The sequence below is a fragment of the Branchiostoma belcheri genome, unplaced genomic scaffold (genome assembly GCF_001625305.1).
Source record: "Branchiostoma belcheri isolate BF01 breed outbred unplaced genomic scaffold, Haploidv18h27 scaffold32, whole genome shotgun sequence".
In the NCBI taxonomy this organism is placed as follows: Eukaryota; Metazoa; Chordata; class Leptocardii; order Amphioxiformes; family Branchiostomatidae; genus Branchiostoma; species Branchiostoma belcheri.
In genome coordinates this window covers 2384560-2408870 of record NW_017803932.1, presented here as the reverse complement: position 1 = coordinate 2408870, position 24311 = coordinate 2384560, and the positions used below count along the sequence as shown (strand labels likewise).

Sequence of the window (24311 nt, the reverse complement as noted above, 5' to 3'; positions counted from 1 at the left end):
TGTCTAAAGCTTGAATGAAATTCTTTGGACATATGTCCAAGGTATCCTCGTACTGAATTTCAGGTCATTTGGATTTGATATTAGGGCACAGGAGCCAAAAATGTACATTTTTGGTCCAAAAATACCAAAATAGCCCTATTTTTCACAATTTCAAAGTGGTGTAAACTACTACTAACGGGAGGGGTCCAAAGTCCGGCATACTGTTCTACGTGTTGACGCACGTATTTTGTTACTGTACATGTCACCCTAAACCTATCAAAAAATAAGGCTAGATCTTGAAACAGCAATATGTCCGTGATTTAAGCTGTACAGAGTCTGACGTATATTTCATTTCACGGTAGCGTTCCGCACTGCCGTTTGACAGCACACGAGAGTTACGGCAGGTTTTTGCTTTGCGTTCTCGTGGAACGTTCCAACACCAAAAGGGGGTCCAAACTCCGGCATACGTAACAACCAAGTCCGTGCTGTGACTATTTTAGCACTCCATGCAAACATAATAACACTATAAGTTTGCAATACTATTTTTTTGTCCCAAAAATGTGCCATATTTTCTATTACGCCACTTTTTCCAATGTTCGTAGATACAAGTCTCCCTCGGTGAAAGCTAAGTCACCCCGCCACTAAGAAACAAAATGGCGGCGTTGTTTACAACAACTGCGTGCACCCAAATATATCCGCTTTCGGTTGCCTTGATGGTCTTTTCAGCCCTATAATTATTTGGCAGAAGTAGTGACAATGGGATTTTTGAACAGGTAGGGTTTGATTTTCGGGAATAGTCGGCGCTCTACCGACGAGTTTACAAACTTCGTTCTGTTGTATCGCCCGGCTGCCTGGTCGTAGCGGCTCAGTAAAGATGGCGGGCCGCTAGGTGTAAACATTTGCCCGCTATTTAAGCTTCGATTTTCCAAGGATAAAGACAATGTCAAGCCATGGTGTGTTTTCTATGGAAAGTATAATAATCACCTTTCATGTGTGGGGTAAAATCTTTGCACATGTCGCACTCTAGGATGAATGATTTGACAGTTCTGAAGGCTATGTGCTGGATACGTTCTCTCGTCAACCTCTGCGAAAAGCGTCAAATTCAAACAAATATTTCAATCGCTAGCAGTTTGAGCAATAAACTTCGACAAACTTTCCGACTTTGTTATTTTTTACATAAAGTCTTGCTCCATAACTAATTGTTCTTATTATGTGGATTCACCCATGCATAACAGAATTATAATAATCTTTAAAACTATGCCGGACTTTGGACCCCTGCCGGACTTTGGACCCCTCCCGTTAATGATGTTCACCTTTACTCCAGCTCAACTTGGAATTCCCTGCACTATAGGATTACAGCAATTTCTCATAAATTATGCAAATCGAGTCTTCATTTACATAATCGATGTTCCTCTTGTTCTCATGATACCAGGTTTATACGCTTATAGGATAGGAGGTATCGAGTGAAGGGTTATAACGTTAAATACAATGTCATTAGTACTGAAGTTGATGCACCATCGATCAAAAACATACTTATGTATCGATTTCCGATCCTCTTGTATTTAATATAGCTGGTAATATATGAATATAACGTTCTTATAACGTTATATATATATATATCTTGGTAATTTTGAGGAAATGAAACCCCAAGTAAAATCAAGGCAGTTTCGAAAATTCGCGGGAACGTTTTCACCATTTAACGTTATATCCAGACCCATTAACGCTGTTTCATGCGTTATACATGTCATGTCTTGATCCAGTCACTTTACCAATAGCTAAAATCAAAGTTTACCTGATTGACTATGCGGTAAGTTTAAAATATGTCCAAACAAAAGTCTAAACAAGTTTTACCGTATCCAGATCCGCTGCTGCTTGAAGATCTGTCACCCCTTCTCCAGATTGGTTTCATCTATTTGTCCATTCACTTCCGGGTCAGGTCACATGTGGCTTGGGCTGTGGCAAAAAAAGTACACAATGTTTTATCACGTAAGTGGTCTTTATTATCACTGTTTATGAAATATATTTAGTTCCATTAGATACTTAGTATACTAAGGGATGCGCATTTTTTTCTTTTGTTAGATTTTTTCTATCATCCGTTCGTTTTTTTGTTCGTTTTGTGTACCATAATTTGTGTTTTCTTTATGCCCCCCTCCCCAACTCTCTCTCTCTTTATTTCGAGACACTCAGTGTTAGGATTTCAAAGAATTAACGTTACATCTACTTTCAGATTTCCTTGGAACATGAGATTCTTCTCCACCCACGATATTTTGGTCCAAACCTCCTCAACACTGTCAAACAGAAGCTGTTCACTGAGGTGGAAGGAACCTGTACTGGAAAGTAAGTAACATGGTTTTTTCTATAGATATTTCAGTTACCAAACTAAGAACCTTTAAGTTTTATACATCCATCTGCCTGTTCATTCACCTATCTATCTGTATGTATGTAATGTTATCTATTTATCCATCTATGACAGTCAATCTATCCATGGCCAGGTTTCCAGTTTACCACCTACCGAATGCCACCTACCTGTTACCATGCCATTAGTATAGGCATTACTCTGGTTTATATTTCAATCAAATGTTTAAGTACTGAATAAAACTGAACCCTTTCTGACTACTTAAATTCAATTTACATTTCCTTTTGCCCATAAGACCACAAAATTATAACAAAATGTCTTCATCCTTAGAAGTTAGAGCACTAATACAACTACAGTACATACATTGTACATAAGCTGTCCATGGAAAACTTTGTGAATGTGCAATGTGTCAGTGTTGCTGATATCTCTGATTTCCATATACTAGTACTTAAGTATATCCTGTACTCTTCAATTTCAGGTATGGGTTTTGTCATAGCGGTGACGACGATTGATAACATCGGTGTGGGTGCCATCCAACCAGGGCGTGGCTTTGTGCTGTACCCGGTCAAGTACAAGGCCATTGTCTTCAGACCATTCAAGGGAGAAGTTGTTGATGCTGTTGTCACCCAAGTGAACAAGGTACCCTCACATTTCATATTTACCTCTGGGCACAGAGGTGTTGTTTTATTACTAGACGTTGGGCTGGCTACTCTTTACTTGCAGCCAAGGGCTAAATTGTGAAGAGCTAACACTTTGGAGGGCTGAATCACATAGCCTGCTTACCAAACCTATTTTAGCTCCCGAGTCTTTATCCTCTCCACAAATGGACTCGGGAGCTAAAATAGTAACTGCCTTTCAGCACTAAATCAGGTGACCTCAATACGTACACAAGTTGTGACCATAGAACCACAGACACCCAGAAGGACCATTTTTTGTGTGTGTTTGTGTGTTCGTACAGTAGAGGGACAGGATGTGAGTGGGGGGGAATTCCCTAACCACAGACTACAAAAGGTCAGACATAGGAAGTTATGTCCCAGATGCTGGTAGGGGGTCAATGGGCAGTTGGTCCAAGATTCTGTCGGCCAGATACCAGATGAGAGTTAAACAGAGAAGTTCATGATTATAATGAATAAGGGGAGAAATTCAACAAAAATTGTGTATAATACTGGGGAAAATGATGTTGCCCACTTAGCAAACATCCTTTGACTTCCTTTGTAAATTGATGGTTCTTGTTTTTCTATTTCTTGTATATAGGTAGGACTTTTCACCGAGGTGGGACCTATGTCGTGTTTTGTGTCCAGACATGTAAGTATGACTTCATTTTTTTATGTAATTGTCCTTTGCATAGCTTGTGTTATACAAAGTCTTGCTGCCAGGGACTTATCTGGCCTCCTCCCCAAGTTTAAGCGCTCTTGGCTATACATTGTATATCTCTAACTCAAGAGATCCATTTCTAGTACTGAATAGGTTTGCATATTGGTTCTGCCAGAGAATGATTCTGAGGCAAATGACTTTGGTATTTATTCTTGATCTTTTTATCTCCCAGCTTGTTCTAATTGCTGTTTCTTTGTCTGCTGTCTTATTAGGTGCAAACTATTGATTATAACAATTCTTTCTGACTTCCAGTCCATCCCATCAGACATGGAGTTTGACCCCAACTCTAACCCACCCTGTTACAAGACATCAGATGAGGTCAGTTAAACACTCTAGCTTCAGTTATGCCTGACACCAACTTTCACACTCATGCTTCAATGAGAGAAAAAGTAATCTTGAAGTTGAACCAGTTCAGAAAAATTCTAAAGCCTTTGTTGTATTGCTGGTACTCGCTTGAAATTTTGAAGTTAGATACATACATATATGTATAATGTAGAATTTTGTTTTATTGCAATTTTTTGAAGATCAAAACTGTGATTAGGCATTGCCAACATTCTACTTTGTTTCATGTTGTGCACCTAGAGTTTTTTCTGTGCATCTACATTTTGAGTTGCATGGTAAAGTTTGTCATCTGTGGCTGCCAAAGTATGTGCTGCTTAGTAAAGCATCATATCTCTTCCTGATGTTTACTGTTTGCCTTGAAGACTGATGTTTAAGACAATTCATGTCTGTCTCCCTCCAGGACGTTGTGATTCAACAAGATGATGAGATCAGAATCAAGATTGTTGGCACAAGAATCGATGCCAATGACATCGTAAGTCACTGCATACGCATGTATAAAGCATACTTTTTGTAAGATTCTCATCTATTTATACATGAGAAGTAGGTTTCAGGAAAATCAGTTTTTGATCTGCTTGGTTATAAGAATTCTTAGTGATGACCTGATGATTTGTCAGTGTTTAATTGAGATGGTGGATTTGGATATACTTTGTGATTAAAGCCCCAGTTACATACATGGTACGATGCACCTACAATTTTGTACGTCATATGTTTGAGAAGAAACAGGAGTTGATTTTTTTAACTGTTCTTGTTCCATCTTTAATTCATAAAGCAGTCATAATTGTCACAGAATCCCTCTATGGTAGGTGTACCATATGATGTACATGTATGTGACCAGGACTTTGTTAGTCTGGGCTACAGAATCTGTCACTGCCACCCCCAAAGTTTCTAATGATGAAGTTTATTCTCTTCTCCAGTTTGCCATAGGATCCCTTATGGATGACTATCTTGGTGAGTAGTTACGTGCCTAGCCTGTGTGGAGTAGAGCATCTTCATTGAATGTTACTGCTACATGTATCAATAATGACATATAAAATCATGATAGGTCTGATGAAATTACTTCACCTTATCTTTGGAGATCTTGGTTCCTGTACAAAGAAACATTTACCCAGAAAGTGGTGTTGAAACCGACATCCTTTACTTGTGTTTATTTATTGACAAAGGAGTTCAAAAGTTTGGAAAAATATTGACAAAGTAGCACACAAGTTAGAAAAATAAGGTTGGTACACTCTACTGTTTTTATAGGAACAAGAAAACTTCCTATGTATGCAGTTTAGGGTTTCCAGACTCCTCCTTACTGATAGATAAGGTAGATAAGATATGTCCATACTCCCTGATAGTTACATGTATGATAATGTTCTTTTTTTTTTCTTCCTAGGACTTGTGAGCTAAGACATAAAAACTGGCATCTGTCCTGCTTGAAGACACCATCTGGATATGAACATCTTACATTTCAGTATGGCAAGCAACTAGTCAGTTTGCCTACACATCCTAGTTTTAATATTATGAAGTTGTTAACAAAAGTTTTGTATATTTTACTTTTACACGTATGTCAATTGTGTATGAAGCTCTGTAACGCTTTAGCTGTAGTTATACTTAATCTTAGCATTTTGTACAGTTTAATAAAGGATCATTCTGTACAAGTCTTGCAAGGTCATGTTTTTCTTACCGCATCTTACACAGTACACAGGACTTGTGATAATGGAAATCCATCATACAATCATGTACATTTACTTAATATACATGTATCTATCTGTAATACTAAGTGCATACTCCCATACATGTGTACCTATAAACTGCAACAATGTGTCGTGAGTTGGTACATTTCTGGATTCCCTTCATGCAGTAATTTTGGCTCAAACCTACACCATTTTATCCTAAGTAGATTCCAGAATCCTAGTTTCAACCACTAATTTCAAAAAGTGGAAAAAGGTCCTTTTCTCTCCTACTGTGAAATAGAATCACTGCGAAAGTAAATGAATTTACAGTACATGACTTTGCATCATCCAAAAAAATTTAAACATGTAAGATTACCAACATTCTCAAAGAACAGCAAGAAGGATTTCACACACATACACAATGTACAAAATGCTGTATATACAGCATGTACTATACATTTTTTTAGCCTGAGCCAAATTGTCATTTGGAGCTTTAGCCAAACTACATGGTCCAATCAGGAGGTATCATCCCACTTTTTGCAGTCTTCTTAGCTTCTTTTGACGATGATGATGCTTTAGCTTTAGCCTCATCAGAACTCATCCCCAGCCAGGACTTGATTCCTGACTTTCCTGTGGTGGACTCGATCCTGTCCACAACATTGCTGGGTCTCATTTCGTCACAAGTAGACGGATGGATGAAAAATCGTGCCCGTCCGCCCTCCGCAGGAACACCGGGGGAGTACGCACCTTGAGGATCAAATTCCGTTTCCTCACCAAACCACTCTGTTTCGAATTCCTCCTTCCACGTGGTGACGAGGTTGTCGCAGGACGCAGACCGCACCTCAGACTGGAGATGCTTGGGCTGTAAGATTGCTCCTGCAGTTTTAGGAGGCTCCAGGTCTAGTTGACTCTTCTCACCAGAAGTGATGTCTCCCCAGGAGGCAGACTTGCTCAGCCACTCCTGTACCCGGGCGGCAGGGTCCTCCTTCTTCCCATCGCTCGACGGAGGCTGCACTGCCTCCTGATTCGTGTCGGCTAATTTCATCGTCCCTTGACTGGATGCAAGACCTTTGGTGGGTTGCACTGATTCATGCAATGTCCTGATGGGCAGTACTGGCGACTTTTGTTTACTGTTGATGTCAGGAAGACTTCCTCCCTGTACCTGGGAGGATGGGAAGGGTCGCTGCTGGAGTTCCCGGATTTCTGACGTCTCCAGACCCTCGTTGGTGGAGGACTGGGAATGTCCCTCTGACGTTTTCTGCGCAGGACGTTTGGACTTCCTTGTTTCCACTTTACCCCTGGAGGTATTAGACTTTTCTGCTAGAGCTAACAGTCGCCTACGGACAGCTGGCGGGGTGCTAATCAAGTAGTGGTTTGAAGTGGCTATCTCTGCTCGGATGACATCAAGGTGCCGATTTGTCGGCTGCTGCCTACCTATGATAGGAGACAATTGGCGGGGAGGCGACACTTTACTCTCCGTTGATCTTGGAGACACGCCGTCCTGGTACGTCGATTTCTTCCCTTTAAGATCCTGCAAGGTGATTTTCAATCTTGGCTTTTCCTTGGCAGGGCGAGGGCTGATAGGTTCCTTTCCCTTGAGGTCTCCCCTGCACTTTCGCACAACAAGAGGAGACCCGTCTTCTGAAGACTCGCTGTCCAGTAGTGCCAGTGAGCTGATCCTAGTGTTGAACTCATGCAGCCTTTTCTGTAGCTGTTTTTCTTCCTTGGCATACCCCTTCAGTTTTATGTTACGGGCCGTCTCAAACTGGTCCATCTCCTTCTTCTTTTTCCTGACTTCAAGTTCATTTCTCTCCTTGAGTCTGATGACAGTTTCCTTGTCCTTCTCCATGATAGGAGGGTTGCCGGGTTGCCTGTCCTTGTCTGCACTCATCTTTGTCCTCTTGTGTAGAAGGTCAACTCAAGTCGGTTACCAGTCGTCACTAACAGTTCAACAAAGAAAGGGAACATTGTAAGATTCATTCAGCATCAAGCACATATGTCACAGACATGGATAACAGTCAAAGGGAGCTCTTTCTCACACAATAACATCTTTTTTCAGATAGCACAACTTATATCTTACGTAAAATGTTATGCTCTACCTAGCATCCGTAACACAACTAACTGGCCACAGCCTGTGTCTACTAGTACTAATGCCACACCCACATGAAGGACAATCCTGTTACTTGAACCGCTGAGCTTTTTCTTGTGTCACCAAACAACTCATGCTAAGCAATTGTCTCACCATGTCGAATCACACAAAACATGGTAGGAGCTTTTGACAGAGCCTTGGTACCATGGAAGCAGTCAAAAGTCGAAAAGATCAGACTAAAAAATCAGTGTCACACAGAAAGCTAGATGACTGAGTGACTGTGCTGCAGCTAAGTACTAGCAAGTCTTACCTTACAGTACATGTAGGTTTGGTCCTGTATCAGTTAACTACAAAGTCCAGACTACCAAGTACTAAGTTATCCTAAAACCAATGTCTTCCCACACTTGTTGTGACAGAGTTTGTCACAACACACTCTGGCAGAACTGCACAGGAGAAGTAGCTTCTGGCACAACACAGGAGCCTGTTTACATGTACAACATGTACCTGAGTCTGGTAACACATCAGAGATCCAGCAGAACACATCAAAACAAGTGCACAACGTCTGTGAACAGAAGTTTTGCCTTTTCGATAGCAACCACGATCTGCGCAGTATAAACTTGGACTTACCTTGAGAGTGGCATTGATACGTTTCCTGTTTGTTTCCTTAAGAGAGCCCAGGTATCGTTTTCATCTCTTTCTTCAGACTCCCCTTCTGTATCTCTCCATCCATGACGTAGGATGCTTGTGTCCCAGTTCGGGTTACGAAGAAGAAAGGAGGCAGAGTTTGGTACCAGAGGATCGTGTGAACAGCTTTGAAAGACGGCAGCATGCTCAAGTTTCTAAAAACACATTACTGTGCATGTGAGGGTAAATGTTGACAGCAATTAGGCACGTCGCCTTAGAGTCTTGTTTTTGGTGTTGAGGTTAATGACGGAAGTATCAGCAAAGCAGAAAATTTGGCCCTTCATGATCTACATTTTATTTGTACAAACTAGAAGAAGGTACTGAAGCTTTTAAAAAGAAAACAATTCACAATTATGAAACAGCTGTGAGAAGTATATAATGATGCATCTCCATTTTAACAACATTGAGGTGACCTGAGACCACATTCTTGCTTCTCAGATTTTTGCAGGAAATCAACGAAGGGGCAGGTGAAAAAAACAAAAGCCTAATAGGCATCCTGTGATAGTCCCAAATGCTGGATAGAGCCATGAAGTCAACATACTAAGCTGGTTTTTAATCAACTCAAACTATGGATTTTGATAAAATCGATACATAAAACGTTTTTTTTCCTTACTCTTGCATATCGAAACAAAATGAAGCAGGTGAATCAGGCCTAAAGCTGAAGCAAAATATGTCACTATACACAATGACACTTTTGTTTGACAAGAGTACAAAACAATCCATACATGACATTACTGTAAGTGTAACTGTCAACATGGACAACAACATTCTCATAGAACTTCCTCTGTTGCTTTTGTTGAAAACAAATGTTACAGCTTGACTGATATGTACAATACATACCTTGCCAATAGAAAGCACAAAGGAAACTGCAGTAAGTACTCATTGTTCCGCATTACTGTCTTATGCATGTTACCAGTATGGCTTAAATGTTACCTAATGCTTTAGTTCCACAGCTGGATTCAGAAGGAAAATACTGAATACTGAGTTCTCAGTCTCATAGTCTGAATAGACTAAACACAGTAGTAATGACTGGTTCAGAACTTCAGATACTGGTACCTACATGTATGGTCATTGTAATCATCCACTTCAGCTAGCATGAATTTCTGTGGGCTGCAATTGAAGTACAGATATACGTATACGTAGATGTTTCAACAGTTTCCACTAGCTAATTATAGTGCTGCATATCTAAGCGTATACGTAACATCAGGTACAGGTACCAGTACAGAGGTTAAGGATCCAGGATCAGGTGAAGACTGGTACCTGAACAATTTTGTTTAGCCAGTTGTGAAAAATTTTGCAACAAGGGCAGATGAATTAAGTTTGTGATAGAACGTCCTTGGGTTTTGTGGACAGCAAAATATTGAACAAAATGTGGCATGACCATCTTGATTAGATTTGTAGATTAGTAGACAGCTGTTTCAAAGGAATGGCAGGATCTGTAGGTGTTGTTCTTGCTGTTCTCACATGATAGAAGATGGCTGCACAGGTGATATCTTGTCAAGCTGATCCAGGTAACTGTAATGAGAAGGAATGCTTACTGTACTTACAAACTCAAGAAAGGCTGCTGATTATCTGTACTGTCATAATAATGGGTTTATCTTTTCCATCATATCTCAACAAGATTATCCTCAATTATGTGGTACAAAGTTTTGAAATACAAAAGAATTTGTCTCTAAAAGATTATTCATCAATGAATACATACATGTAATCAGCAGACTTGTCAAAGAATTCCACTTGTGCCACATGTGTTTTGTATAATGATATCAGTATCACAATCCCCATGCAAACCCTACCAATGTTCATGTTCATGTATTCCCTACACTTCAGCATGAATATTTGGCATAAATGCTTGGGGCAAGCACAACAAGGCATCCAATTGTTAAAAAGGTATCAAAGAACACTTAACAATATGAACAAAACAAGACAACAAACACAATGCACACAAAACCTCCCGACACAGAGGTAGCAATGTTGGTGGCACGGTGGAGGTGGACTACAGCAGAACAAGGCTATACATGTACTAACTTTGGGTTGTGCATCTCCACCCGCCCTCGCAGGATGTTAGGGCCCAGGAAGTGGGACAGCTGCTGCAGGCACTCCGCAGCCGCACTGTGGGTCAGCTGGTTATCACTGGACTGGACAGGAAGAAAACAGTTGTCAGTGAATGGGGGAGGGGGTCATTGCAGCAAATTAAACCTAGGTATTCAGTGTTAGTCACAAGCTGTCAATCCATCCATGTCCTCCAACCGTCAGAAGACACACCATTCCAGCTATGCTGACCAGCACAGAGCTACAAAATTCCACTTTGCAGAACCAAGGGACATATGTTCTTTCATCGCTACAACTAATACTAATACCGGTATTCCTATCTATAGATAGTGCACTTGTAAACTTTTAACTAGTTTTAGAGTTTATATTATCTCTGACTTGGTGGTAAAAATGTTCTCTTGTCTCAGTCTGCTACGTGATGTAAAGTTAAGTTCAAAACTGCATGGATGCCACTGTCTTGAAACTGCATGTCATCAGAAACAATGTGAAACAGCGAGTTGGTTCCTCACCAGACTGTAGAAGATGGGATCCAGGAAGTCCTCTAACTTCCGCTTGAACAGCTGCTTACTCACTCCCCTCCCAATCACCGGCAGCTGGGGAATTACACCAGTGCCAAAGTGTCAACTTCTACCAATCAATTTCAAAAGATGTCAACATTATTCTGCATGATAACTGATGATCACTAAGATCTTTAACAGAGGTGATTCTTATGTAAAATTTGTATTTAACGCTGACAGTAATTCCACCGGTTACGGAAGGAAGCCTTTCATAACTGGCAAAACTGCTTTTCTTCCCCATAATGTTTCTCATTCAACATTGAACTGTTGGCTACCTGAGAAATGTATAAAAAAGTTCTTCATGACCAAAGATTTGACACGTGCTTGTAAAAATCCTTGGTCATGAATAAAGAATTGCTGCATGGTAATTTACTAACCTGATGAACATTAAGCATTGACAGAAGTAATGCTTTCCAAATGCTGATATGTACATTGTACAGGTCCTACACCTCCCAACTTTTGGTTGGAATATCATCATGTAAAATCCTTGGCTGTGAATAAAGAGCTTTGTTACAGTCAGTGATCAACATGATGAAATCATTCAAGGATGTTGCTGTACCTGTTTGCAGACAGTCTCCAGCAGCACCTGGTGCTGTGGGTAGTGGTGTTTTGCAGCTGCCTGGGCCACCAGGGGCAGCAGCTCTGCCACCTGCTTTACAGCTGCCGGGATCTGGGATAATTCAGCCAGCAGGTGCACACAGCTGAGGAGAGTACAATGTACATGTGTAAGTTTTGTGTGAATAAAGCCAGCATTAATCATATCATTTGGAAATGCTTCGCACACAGATCTTAAATGGTGAAGTACATGTATGGAACGGAGTCAAGCAAGACATACATCTTACTGCAGTAGGCCTATACAAAGGATGCTAATTTGGATTGTTTTGTACCAGGTATGCATGAGAAATACCGGTACTTGTACAGCTCTAATTTTACAGTTTATAATTTTGCAGGTGGTATTTCGTACCCTGAGAAGTGCTGATATCTTACCCCTCTGTGAGCTCCCATGGTTCTGCAGGTTTCCTGAACTGGTGGTCCATGCAGCCTCCACTCCTCCCCCGACCCATCTTGGGGGCAAGCGACCCACACGAGTACATCTGTTGGAAAAGGTGTGTTAACCTTCAGCCTGCTAACGTTATAGTTTGGCACCAAATTTTTATTGGTTATGGGATAGGCAGCAGGGACAAGGTTAAAAACCTACATGTACATGGAGGAAACAAGCTGGTCAACATGCACCAAAAAAGTTTACAGGCACCTGCATTTTTTATTTTGCCTCCAGGTACGAAGGTATTGTCTTTGTGTGTAATAGTTATTTTAAAGCAGTAGAGTGACATGATGATCAGAATGAAAGGAAAGGGAGGATTTGGTTACTGTAGATTAACCTTAAGGTCAAGTTGGACGTAAGCTATGGCTGGCAAGCTGGGAGGAAGAGATGGACTCACCTACTAGTATGCAAGTTAGAAATATACATGTATGAAGTGGGAAATTCCAAGATACAAGAAATTAGATAGATGTGGCCTCAACATGGGACAGTTATGTTGTAAGATAGAAACAGATACATTGTACTTTTACTACAAAAGAACTCACGGTCTGGTTTGTGTGCAAGTCCATATCATTGTCTCGAAGTTTCTTGACAACTCCATAGGTGGCCGGCCCCTTGTCCAGACCAGAGTATTTCTCTGTCGATGCTGGCTGTTTCTCAATGCCCTCCAAACCTTCCTGCACCTTCTGGAGGAGGAACTGTAAGGACTCAGCCCCTAATGTTTAAGACAGACATAAATTAATGGCTGTGTTTTAATGTATAAATCAAACTTAGATTGTCAAAAGTGCAGAATTGCCCATGTATAGAATTACCGTACATTACTACATGTACAGTACTGGTACATGTTCCAGTATTTTGGACCTATAACTGAATGATTTTTGTAGTATTGAGTTGGTACCAGTATGCAGCACTGGTTTCTGGCCATAAAGTGTGGACTAACCATAGATGATAGGCCCTGGCAACATTGCCAGGATATATGCAGTACAAAAGCCTGGACTCACCATAGGCCCTGGCTACATTGGCTAGTGCTACTGCCGCTCCCTGTCTCACTGATGGGATGTTGTCTTGTAGGTTGGCAAAAACAATGGGTACAAACTGTCCATCTGGGGTCTGCAATGACAAAAATGAAGACCATACCATTACGCATGTCCACAGCAGAACAGAGTAAAGCCAGTAGGAATGACCTAAATGTTGCTACATACCAAATGAAATGACAATCTGCCTATAAAAAGTAAGCCGAAAACATTATTGTGCACATACACTGCTAAAGCAATACCTCTTTCATGAAGGTAACAACTGTGGTACAACAAGTGTAATGTCAAGTCATACAACTGTGCTAGGTACCCTGAGACTACCATATTAGCTAAATATCAATGATGAATCATAGTAACAGTATCACTGTAAGTTTTGGATTTTTAGCTTGGGAGATGTTTTTGTCGTCAGTGATCACCATACACAGATCAAATGTAGAAAAATTTAAACTGTACACAGGCTACATGTACAATGTAGATGTGCAAGGCAAAAAATTTTTACCCTGCACTCCTCAGGAAAGCACTGAATGAAGTTCCCACAAGCTATGCATGCAGCTGGAAGGAGGAAGACATACACATGTATGATTAAGAGAGAAAGGACTGATTAAGAAGATCCTATATTGACTGGAGGAAACACTCGAGCTGTAAAAATGTCTAAATTAATTCATTGTGATTCGATAAAGAATGACTTGCCATCCCTGACAGGCCAGCTGTCATCTTTGAAGGACTCTAGCAGGGCTTCGATCAGTGTTGGCACATGTGGACGCACAACATCACTGTTGATCTGTAAAGGCAACAGGGACACTCGAAACTTATCTAATTAAAGATGATCATGTAGATAAAAGATGGCATCTTATCATAACTGAGTGTGTGTTTTCACCTATATGAAAATGTGGATGTGTTTGTGTGCATGTTTGCTTGTGTATTCATACAGTTGAGTCACCTCACGTGGCTGGGGGGAATTACAGTCACACAGACCACAAAAGGTCAGACACAGGAAGTTAGGTCCCAGAAGCTGTATATAGATTGTGGGTATGAAACCTTCAATTTTTTGTTTTATATACTGTATCGGCTCATTTTCCTAGCTCAGAACTGACTGACTGGGTTCAAAGTCTTTAAGAAAAAAGTTTCCAGAGATACTAATATGAATTGTACATTTTAGGCATGATTTGTCACAAACCTTGGAGCCTAACTCAGCAATGCAAGCACAGGCTGCCTCCCGTACCGCATGGTTGTCTGCTGTAGTAGCCTCCATGTAATATTCAACCTGCACAAAAAGGAAGACTGGCTGGTTAAAGGTAGTACAGCTGTGAGGAGGGTGTTAACTTCTGGTAGATAATAACTTTAGGAAGCAAAAAGTGCATACTACTTCACAGCATATGATAAAGTACCTACTTGTCGCACATGAATAAAAAGCATCAGTACACTGTAAAAGTCTTCAAGATGAAGTACACTGTAAGCAATTCCAGAATGCACTGTCTGGCTGAATACAATGTGCCTGACAAAAGTTAGTCCTGAGGCCATAGAAATCTGCTACATCATAGTACATGTGACAGCCTCTTTTGTGAGGGACCTTCATTTTTTAAGTTTTATATCATAGGCCATGTCTTTCAAGTAAACTAAGTAAGCTTACAAATTTCAGACTACCATAACCGACCGCTACCCTTTGAGTTTGTATTTGAAGGATACATATGATTACAAATACATGTGACACGCAAGATGCTACGTACCACTTGAGAGATGTATTCTTCTACAAGAGCCTTCCCCTCTGTGTTGGTAACCTTCTTCCATGTCTCCTGGGAGTAGATGCGAACTCCTTCCGCTACGTAATACCTGGAGGACAAAAGGACCAGCAATGACTAATGCACTTCTGTATAATGTAAATTAAATGTTTACTGAGTACAATGTTAACAGTAAGTTGTAAAGAAACAGCTAATATCAAATAATTTGCAGATAAAGAAATAACATATCTCCTTTGAAAAGCTAACTAATTATCATTCTTACACTACAAACAATTGCAAGACATCACAACATAAATCTTGGCATTTTTGGCAAGCCACAGTGCTAGATTCCAAACTGGCCACCATGTTCACTGTGATGTCATTGCTGGTACATGTATATGTATATATAATGCTGATTTAATTACCTGGTGGTAGGAATCAAGACAAGAGTATGATTTTTTTTTTATTGTACAATGGTCTATACCATCAGAACAGTGTAAATGTTTATGTTCATTGAATAATACTACATCATGTACTATGGGTGCAGTTGATAAGAAAATGTATTCTGCAGTTGGACATAGCGCCTGTCACAGGATGGTTACAGTTCCTGGACACCAACTGTTTACCTCTCCAAGCCTTAGTCCTACAACTGTGGTAAAAAGGCTGTATGGTATATATTGTCTAGCATACTCACCTATTAAGACACAGTCTTGGTAGAAGCAGTGGGTAGTACTTCTTCCGCACCTCTTCACTGGGCAAGCTCAAGAGAAACTTCCTGGTGGCAACTGAGGCTGCCATTCTCACCTACAGCGAAACAAAGACATCGACACGCAAGTCACTGCAATTCTTTTGTTTGTTTTGCGTATTTTGCCTTTTATAGGCACACATCAATTTTGTACAGTAAGTAGTACTAAGTACATACTGCATAAGACTGGACAGTTAGTATCAAATTTGTGATACGGCTGTGATTTTCACCTGGCTCCAGTTGTCAGCTAGTCCTGTGGCAAAGTGTTCGGCCAGCTGCTGTCCATGTAACAGTATGGTGTCTGACTCCTGAAGGACAGTACCTTCACCTGCAATACAGCACAGTTGGACAAACCATCAACACAAGTAATGAACAAAGATATTTACTTTGTGTAAGGCTTCTTTCTTCCCGGCTTGATCTCATACTAAAGATGTACATGTAGCATCAAACTTTTTCTCTAGCTAGTTGTGTTTTACTATGGCTACATCAGTGAAAAATTGTACCCAAAGTTGGTCATCCAAATTCTAATTAAAAAAGAGTCCTTGGGGTAGGGGGGAGGGGGTTCAAGAATTTGATAGCTGCTTTAACTTATGTTAACTTTACCAAAACCACTTGGACTCAATCATAACAGTTTTCTATTCTGATAATACCCGTTTAGTATTCCTTTAAAGAGAAATAATGGAAATTGCTCGTATAGGAAATAGATTGAAAACAAAACATTTTATTTACAAACAGCAGTGCAACACATCACCTTCCTGTTGTTGTAGCGAGCAGGACACCAGACTCCCACAGACGTTGAAGCCAGTCTCCCGCACAAACCTGTTGGTGTGAGTCAGGGCCTGGAACAGCAGGTCCAGCAGGGACTGGGTCACGTGGGGGTTGAACTGGGAAGAACAGCCCTCGATCACCTCCTGCAAACACCTGTCACGGGTTACAGAATTGTTATTTCACTGTTACAGACGGACATTTATATTTGATCAGTGCAAAACCACATGGGCCACTTCTGGGCACTGAACAAAACACTCACTGAAGCAGCATCTCTTCTCCCTAAGTCAGAAACATCAACACCCATCCTGTTGAATTATATTTATGTCATACCCACTTCAGAAAATACACATTTCAAATTACAAAACGTACCAGAAGATGCAAAAACCTTGTGTCCCTTAACCAAATATTGCAACAACACCAATCGCTATATCTGAGTCCAGTATTTGCATTTTCCAAAGTGGCTCACGTGGCACATTTACATTATTCTGTCAAAGAAGGCTTACTTACTCACTCACTCACTCACTCCCTTACTCATTCACTCACTCGCACTAACAGAATTAGTTGGTTAAAATTTCAATGACTACACATGTAAAACTACAACAAACAAAAAAAACACTAATCTTTTTTAACATTACACAATGACCCCATGAGGCATGTAGATACAATTTCCTACAGGTCAAAATCCCATCAGTAAGTTGACTTACTTCATCCAAGTTTCCAGATGTCTCCAGCCGGCCGTGTCGTGGAAGATCTGCTGCGCATCAGAGACTTCTTTCTACAGTAAGACAGGCAGGTTCCTCAGCATACTAGGTCAAGGTCATGTTTAACACAGGTAGCTTCTGCAAACATAGACCTGTACCTACATCTCTATAACAGTACCTAATGCTACTTTCAGTACATACTAGAACCACAACTTCTAATTGGTCACTTCAGAGTCACGAGTCATGAGGGTTGGGTTCCTCTTTAAGGTCCAAACATGATGCATTGGAACAAAAGCTCGGAAGTGAGTCAGTGTGGTGAAATGACTTGAAAATCAAATCAAAAGTGACTGCTAAAACATGCTGAAAATTCAAAGTTGTGGGGGCTTTGAATTGACAATTGAAGTAGTCTGAGCCTACAACTTACTGCTTGGGTTCCGAACAGTTTCTCCATCAACTTATCCTTTTCCTTCTGCTCCTCGGCACTGAGGTCTGCTTGCGTGTCCCTCTCCAGGTTAGTGGCCACGCCCTCCAAGATGGTTTCTCGACACTGTAGGTACACCTGGACACCATCTCTCCTGCACAGCTCACCCAGCAGCTCACCTGAGGACACATCACAACAGGAATCCCACTATGTCAGCAAACATAGACTCTATCAGGCACTATGGTCTGACTTTGGGCCATCATTTTCACTATTGACAGGACGTTAGCCAGCTCTAAATTTCTAAGACTGATAATATATACGAATAAGACGAATTGACAATTCACAGATGGCCTGACAAGTTTCACAGTTATCACATAAAACATATTTTTGCTGCCACAAAGATGACAATTTTGCACTGAAATAAGGTGAAAACATTGTGTATGGGCAAAATCAGGACTATCTTTGATTTGAGATCCTCTCGAAACCACAGGTTCTCTACATGAGATACCTGAAGTCTATAAACAATCTGTTAACTGTTTAACATCATGTTTCTGTCTTCATTGAAGACCACAGGCTACTGTGTCAAGGTTACCTGTTTACTCGCTAGTGTACTAGCTTTGCTTACTAGTAACAACATCATCAGCAAGTTGATGTTGGCTACATATTTTGTACAAAAACCTTTCCCAGTACTTGACGTTACGTCTATAGAAGAACGCAGCACTACCACCAAAGGTTCCCTAACACTACCTCATGTACATGCACTTCCTTGCCCCTCATGCCGACTCACCGGCAGCGATTCTGACTCGTACTTCGTCGTCAGTGAGCAAAGCTACAGCTCTCTCCCTCGCCAACTCCGCAAACTCATTGGAACACAGGTCGTGTTTCAGCGCAAGCTTGGACCCCATCAGACTCCCATGTCGGCTCTCCCACGGCACTGCGGGGTCCCTCAGAACATTTCCTAACGCCTCCTCTACGATCTGTACTGCATCGGCTTCGTCATTGTCTTTCAAGAAGCTCTTCAGCTCCACCAAACCACGGTCTCTGTCCAGTTTTTTGGCACTACACAACGACTCCAGTATTTTCTGCGCCATGTTGGAGAACAGGTCAAATGGCCGTACCAAGACGATGAGAGAGCGGGGGTGTGATTTAAATATTTAGATACATTGTACTTATATTTCGTGAAATAGAATAGTACAGCATTCTGCTGTGTTTTATTTACTGGATAAGTTTTAAAATTTATTTGTCACATTTTATTCACTTTTTGTATATCTTTTGTAGTTAATTTTTTTTTCAATGAACCCACAACCTTGCATACTAAATGGTCTGTTCCAAACCTGTCACATCGTACCGTAGGTGGTGCCTTCGTTGCACCACACAGTTACAACGCAAGGAGGCGCGTTTGATTGGCCTGTATGAAGTAAATCTTGATGCAGATTTTTCGGTGGCAAAAATAAATGGCCAAGAAAGTATACAAAGATTGAGTATTATGACAGGCATATTCTTTATTTGTGCTAGAAAGGGCTTGCGTTACACAATCCTGGCTAGTCCTATAGAAGCGTAGACTGTCTATGCTGTTCATGCTGTGAATAAGATGAATAAGAACAATAACGTAACCATTCCACATGTTTTCTCCACTAGTAGGTTTTATCAAATGATCACCACTCGTAAAATTTAAAAGTCAGTGTCTAATAAGGATTGTCACGTGATCTATACAATGTTAGGCTCTTTTGTAATATAACAGTTCATATTCTATTGCATTGGTCTATTGTATGTGTGGCAAGTAATAGGATAAGTTACACTGCATAAAGAATGTCGACATGAAGGCCAAAGATCATTACACGGCAAATTTAGTCAGCGACCAAACGTTTAGTCCTGCTCTTTTGACGCCACTGAAAACTCCGGTCTTCAGGTGGCCCCAGTATGCTGCGGGTTACAGGAGTTAGCGTCGCTTCTGAGCGTCTGTAAATAAGCGGACATCACTATTAGGCCACACCAAGTAAATTTTATGGATGACGTCCGCGCGCGCATTGATTTTGGCCTGTTCCTAGAAAAAAAACAAGAAATTCCGCTTCCTGTAACTATGACCAAAGAGTCACGACAGTGCCGCAAATCGTTAGATTGACGTGAACCCCGTAACGCGAAATGGGTAAAGAGCACATATTGCACTGCTGACAGGAAAAATCCTGTCAGCAGTGCAATATTTTCTGCTACTGACAGGACGATCCTGTCAGCAGTGCAATATTTTCTGCTATTGACAGGACGATCCTGTCAGCAGTGCAATATTTTCTGCTATTGACAGGATCGTCCTGTCAGCAGTGCAATATTTTCTGCTATTGACAGGACGATCCTGTCAGCAGTGCAATATTTTCTGCTATTGACAGGACGATCCTGTCAATAGCCACAGGCTTGTTTCTGCAGGCCTGCAAAAAATGTGATGAAAGAAACAGGACAGGGCGATAACTGCTGTTCCACCTGATTCATTGCTTTTTTGATGATGAATAACTTCTTGCTTGTTACACTGTGTCACCTCATTCAATTTGTGTCCTAACATTTGTCGTCTCTTAGTTTTTTTCTAATCTAGGCATCTTGTTTTTCAGGGCCTTTCTTGTTTTTTTTTCGCCCTCTTGCATTAGATTTAGGGTCTCCAAAGGACGTCATCCATAAAATTTACTTGGTGTGGCCTAACCATGCCTATATCAGGGCTAGCCTCCTGTGCAGGCCTCCAGGCGGGTGGGAGTTTTGATACTGCGTTTGTCCGTGGCTGGTACAAACCTTCTCTGGGCGGCCGGTTGAAGGATGGCTGGCAAAAGAACACGTTAAGAATTCTACAAAACGCGGTATCAAAACTTCCACCCACCCGGAGGCCTGCACAGGAGCCCACTAGTATATCAGGGCCATCTAGTCCAACGCCTCTAACAGCGCCCCCTTGTGGTCGGCCACCCAAGTGTCGAAGTTTCTGACGGCCGGGTACAGCTGTCGGGTCAGCTCACCGCTACGCGCAGAAGCGTGGATTCGGCAGAACTTGAACCCGTTGCCGAGGTCCTCAGCTCCAGGAAAGCCCAGCTTACAGAACTGCTCTGCGGTCATCTGAGAACCAGAGTTATTGTTGAGTTTGTGTCACGTTGTGTGTGTATGTTTGTAAGGATCTACGAGTAATTTTCTGGTACGATCCGAATTCAAGAAGTTACGGAAGCCTTCCACTAGCCACACCTTGTAACAAAATATTACATATTTACTTCTGTTAGAATTCTAAGATTGATTTTGTATTCCTATTTTGTAGTTTGTTGTTGATCATACGAAACTCGCGGTACTTTTCGTCGGGTCAATAAAGCTTCACAATGGATAAAGCCGTCCCTCATCATTACCTCGGTCGCCTTAAACACCTTTGGCGCCAGGTGCTTGGACAGAATCTCTGCGTGTTGTTGGATGGTGAGTTTGTCCGCGCTGAAGCCCACAGACCGGCGCAGCCATTGGCCCCTGTTCTTGAAGATCGCCCTGATGGCGAAGCCCAGGTCAGCGACACTGCCGCCGTCCAGTGAAGCGCCCTCCATCGGATATCCTGGAATATTGCACCAACTACGTACGTTGCATAGAAATGGCATTTTCGAATCTGCATTGCGAAGTAAGTCGTTTTGACGCAATACCCACTGTGCTACCTAGTTTACTGTATAAAGACAATGCTGTGCTGACCCTCCTCTGTTTCTGAACCTACCAAGTTACGCAATTGAAATGTATCCGATTGGTTGACACATATTCCTAGTCTTCGTCCGCAAAATTGTAAGCATCAGTTACCTAGATGAGGTGGTCCATGAATTGTAAAAAGAAATCGTCTGCACGCAAATAATCGTCAAATGAAAAAAATGAATGGAAATGACTACTTATATAGTCGGAATTTCTTAAGTGTACAGTACCGATCTCATAAGTCCCATCCTCCAGTTTTAGTATCTTACGAGCCTTGAGATAGTTCTCGTAGAAGAAGGGGTACTTGACGAAAGTAACTGGGAGGTTGAGTGACGTCATGTACTCGTCTACCAGCGCTTTGGAGTCGAAGTGCTGACAGGGGAAGCCGGCAATCTTCTGGACGTGTTCGAGGGTGCTGAACACCACGTGTTGTACGTCGGCTGATTTTGCTGCATCCGCGACCGCTTTACCCTGTCAGCGAAGGACCAAATCATCACGGAACAGAATATCATAGTTAGGAGCATTATTCTACTGAGCTAACTTTCTTGGTGTCGAGCACAAACACTAACCTACCTGCATGACTGCCCGATGAAAGTCTCGATGTTCCCAGTAGTTGATCACCACAAATGCTCCGTATGCGCCCTGTGTGGGGGAAAATGTGGGTACAGATATTTAGTTTGGTTTTGCATGTAAACATGGCTAAGAATTCAATCAAGACACACACATTGTTAAGGTTTTATGTTGTAAAAGGATCTGAATTGATGTGACTCTTTACATTTTCTGGTAGCCTTACCTGCATTGCCGGTCCCAGTGTTCCGGGGTCATCATAATTGGCCTGAACGACATCAGCACCTCTCTCCTGAAGTGCCCTGGCCTCGTCGCTAGAGGCGTTTCTAGTCACCACTCGAACTTCGAAATCTGTGTCCTCCAGAAGGGCATTGGCCACTCCACCTCCTTGCGCCCCTGTGCAGGTCACAGGGTACCGGTGTTGTTTTCAAAGGTTGTATCACTATACTGGTGCGGGGTAACGTGATCTAATTTTTGGACGTCAGGGGGTATAAAATAACTCCTTAACTCCACACTAACTTCTCAAAGCAGATACTATGGTGGCAAGACAGTTTGTCAATTAGCCACCGAGGTGGTAACTGTGTGGCAAATGAAAACCGTTTGCCTATTTTCATACTTTCTTTGCAGCCATGAAAGATCTGCACGTCTGACTAAGAACGTATCGTACGACTCCTATAATCGGTGAGGGGGAGGGGGGGTACAGCCGTTTCTGAGCAGAAATCCCCATATATGAAATGACACACAAGACACTATCTTAGCACATATACCCAAGTTTCCTCCTGGTTTACAACATCCGTGTTAGAGATATGTCGGGTATAAAACTGTCCCTTTGTTGTCAAGCCAGGGGGACGGGATATGGTGTCGGAAAAAACATTGGTAACTCCTCAAAAACACAAACTACAGAGACAGAAAAAAAACGACCGTACCCCTTTCACATATATAGCCAACCTCACACAAGAAACGCACCTGTTTGCAGTTTACAGCTGCAGCCTACAAGTACGTACTTCATTTTGCAAAACATGCGGGAACTCACCTGTTGCGCCGAAAACAGCGATAACTTTAGTCATGTTTTCTCTATTTTGCCGCCCCGTTTCCTTGTAACGATAATTGTTTTCAGGCTAGGGTCATACCCGCTTTGGAACCTGTCAATTCTATCGGGTCAAAAGGTACGTTGCATACCATTGTATCATGTGTCATGGCCAGGGGCACATACAGCTAGGGGCGCATCCTGGGTTATTGCCTTCGTCAGAAGAGTATAAAAGCAGCCTGCTTTAGTGTGGGTGACTGTGGATTTAACGGCATAACTCTTGATGGCATTGATCGATATTCGTGATTTTTGACGGGCAGGTTACCGTTGTGGAGACCAAGGTCAAGTGAAAAAATGGGTTTCGTGGGGGGTCCCTATACGTCAATGCAGTGGACCTTTTTGTTTGTCGCTTGTTGGAAGAATACCTCGAGTATATGTAAATGGATCATGTATGAATATGTTCATAACGTTTCGTAGGAAGGTTACCGTTGTAGAGACCAAGGTCAAGTTCGAGAACGGGCCGCGTGGAAGTTCCCTACATTAATTAAGTGTACCTTTTGTGTTTGTTAGTTTAGTTTGTCAGCAGTTCAAGTTCTGGAAGAGCAATATATTGTCTGGATCGTATGGTGAATAGGTTTTGGGGCATAGATGATGTGGTCTAAGTTTGGTGGCTTGTGGGGAAGTGGGCTTTTTTGTGTAAAAAAAAATTGAAGGGGAAATGGATGTGTTTTATCTTGGTTAATGACCTTCTTGCCAACACAGACCCGGTGTAATGACCTCCAGGTTACCTCGTAACCATCACACAGGACAGCGTACAAAGATCAAAGAGCTTTTATGTCGTATTCTTTTTTGACATGTGCTGGAAAGGACTTGCTTGACACGATCCTGAATATTTCTGTAGAAACACAGACTGTCTATACTGTTCATAATGTAAATAAGAACATGCCAGCAGTCCGTCTGGATGCATATGTAGAGTTCTGAGATGGTGTGTCCCGTATGATTCCTATTGTAGTCGGTGTGACCAGCCTAAACGTTTAGTCAGCACTTAGTCTATTAGGATTAGCATCATAGGCTATGTAGTCTACTGCTGTATCCAGTGTGTTATGTAGCAATGCAGTTAACAGGTACTTGGTACAGAGCCTACTGTTTCTTCTTGAACTTGAAGTACATACTTGTAAAGAGGTAGATAGGTCCATTTTTCAACTTTGTTTATGTTACCATGCATTTGATTAAGCTGGTTTCATGGTTGCAAATAAATGTTCTTTTTGAATCTCAGATGTGCAATTGTCCATTACTTTGGTGTGGTTGCAGAACCCGAGCAAAATATTGAAACATTATGATTCATAGCTTATCAGAAACAAAACTGCTTTTTCGTCTTTAGGAACGCACCTGTATGTGACGTTATCTACCAAGCAAGTTTTTTTTTTCTTTCAGACAGGGTTTGACTTGTCAATATTGGATACCTCAAAGTAACAGTGACCATTTTTATTGCTGCCTAAGAAAAACCTTGTCCCACAACTTCGAC

At 41.6% G+C, this 24311-nt stretch overlaps 3 protein-coding genes across 6 annotated transcripts; 1 reads left to right on the top strand and 2 right to left on the bottom strand.

Annotated features, from left to right (window-relative positions):
• Positions 1-1885: 1885 nt before the first annotated feature.
• LOC109474997 (DNA-directed RNA polymerase II subunit RPB7-like) lies at positions 1886-5688 on the top strand. The gene is made up of 8 exons (XM_019775520.1): positions 1886-1965; positions 2207-2316; positions 2814-2974; positions 3590-3640; positions 3962-4027; positions 4452-4523; positions 4966-4999; positions 5427-5688. Exons 2-8 carry the CDS (start codon positions 2220-2222, stop codon positions 5438-5440), a joined length of 495 nt encoding a protein of 164 aa, XP_019631079.1. The 5' UTR covers positions 1886-1965; positions 2207-2219; the 3' UTR covers positions 5441-5688.
• A 126-nt stretch (positions 5689-5814) lies between these two features.
• On the bottom strand, positions 5815-18642 carry LOC109474998. The gene is made up of 17 exons (XM_019775521.1): positions 18299-18642; positions 17515-17690; positions 17094-17164; positions 16373-16542; positions 15852-15949; positions 15571-15680; positions 14886-14988; positions 14336-14422; positions 13849-13939; positions 13658-13710; positions 13126-13234; positions 12670-12839; positions 12073-12179; positions 11645-11786; positions 11038-11121; positions 8423-8634; positions 5815-7604 (listed from the first exon to the last, which is right to left on the bottom strand). The coding sequence occupies exons 1-17, from the start codon at positions 18600-18602 to the stop codon at positions 6209-6211; spliced, it is 3483 nt and encodes a 1160-aa protein (XP_019631080.1). The 5' UTR covers positions 18603-18642; the 3' UTR covers positions 5815-6208.
• Positions 18643-18988: 346 nt separating this feature from the next.
• Positions 18989-22876, bottom strand: LOC109474886 (nmrA-like family domain-containing protein 1). 4 transcript variants are annotated; one of them, XM_019775355.1, is made up of 7 exons: positions 22793-22876; positions 21986-22155; positions 21766-21834; positions 21423-21663; positions 20877-21070; positions 20502-20598; positions 18989-19470 (listed from the first exon to the last, which is right to left on the bottom strand). In XM_019775355.1, exons 1-7 carry the CDS (start codon positions 22824-22826, stop codon positions 19451-19453), a joined length of 825 nt encoding a protein of 274 aa, XP_019630914.1. In that variant the 5' UTR covers positions 22827-22876; the 3' UTR covers positions 18989-19450. The 4 variants fall into 4 exon arrangements, with proteins under 4 accessions (XP_019630914.1, XP_019630913.1, XP_019630912.1 ...); XM_019775354.1 differs by having other exon boundaries at positions 19456-19470; positions 20369-20598; XM_019775353.1 differs by lacking the exon at positions 18989-19470 and having other exon boundaries at positions 20250-20598.
• Between the last annotated feature and the right edge of the window lie 1435 nt (positions 22877-24311).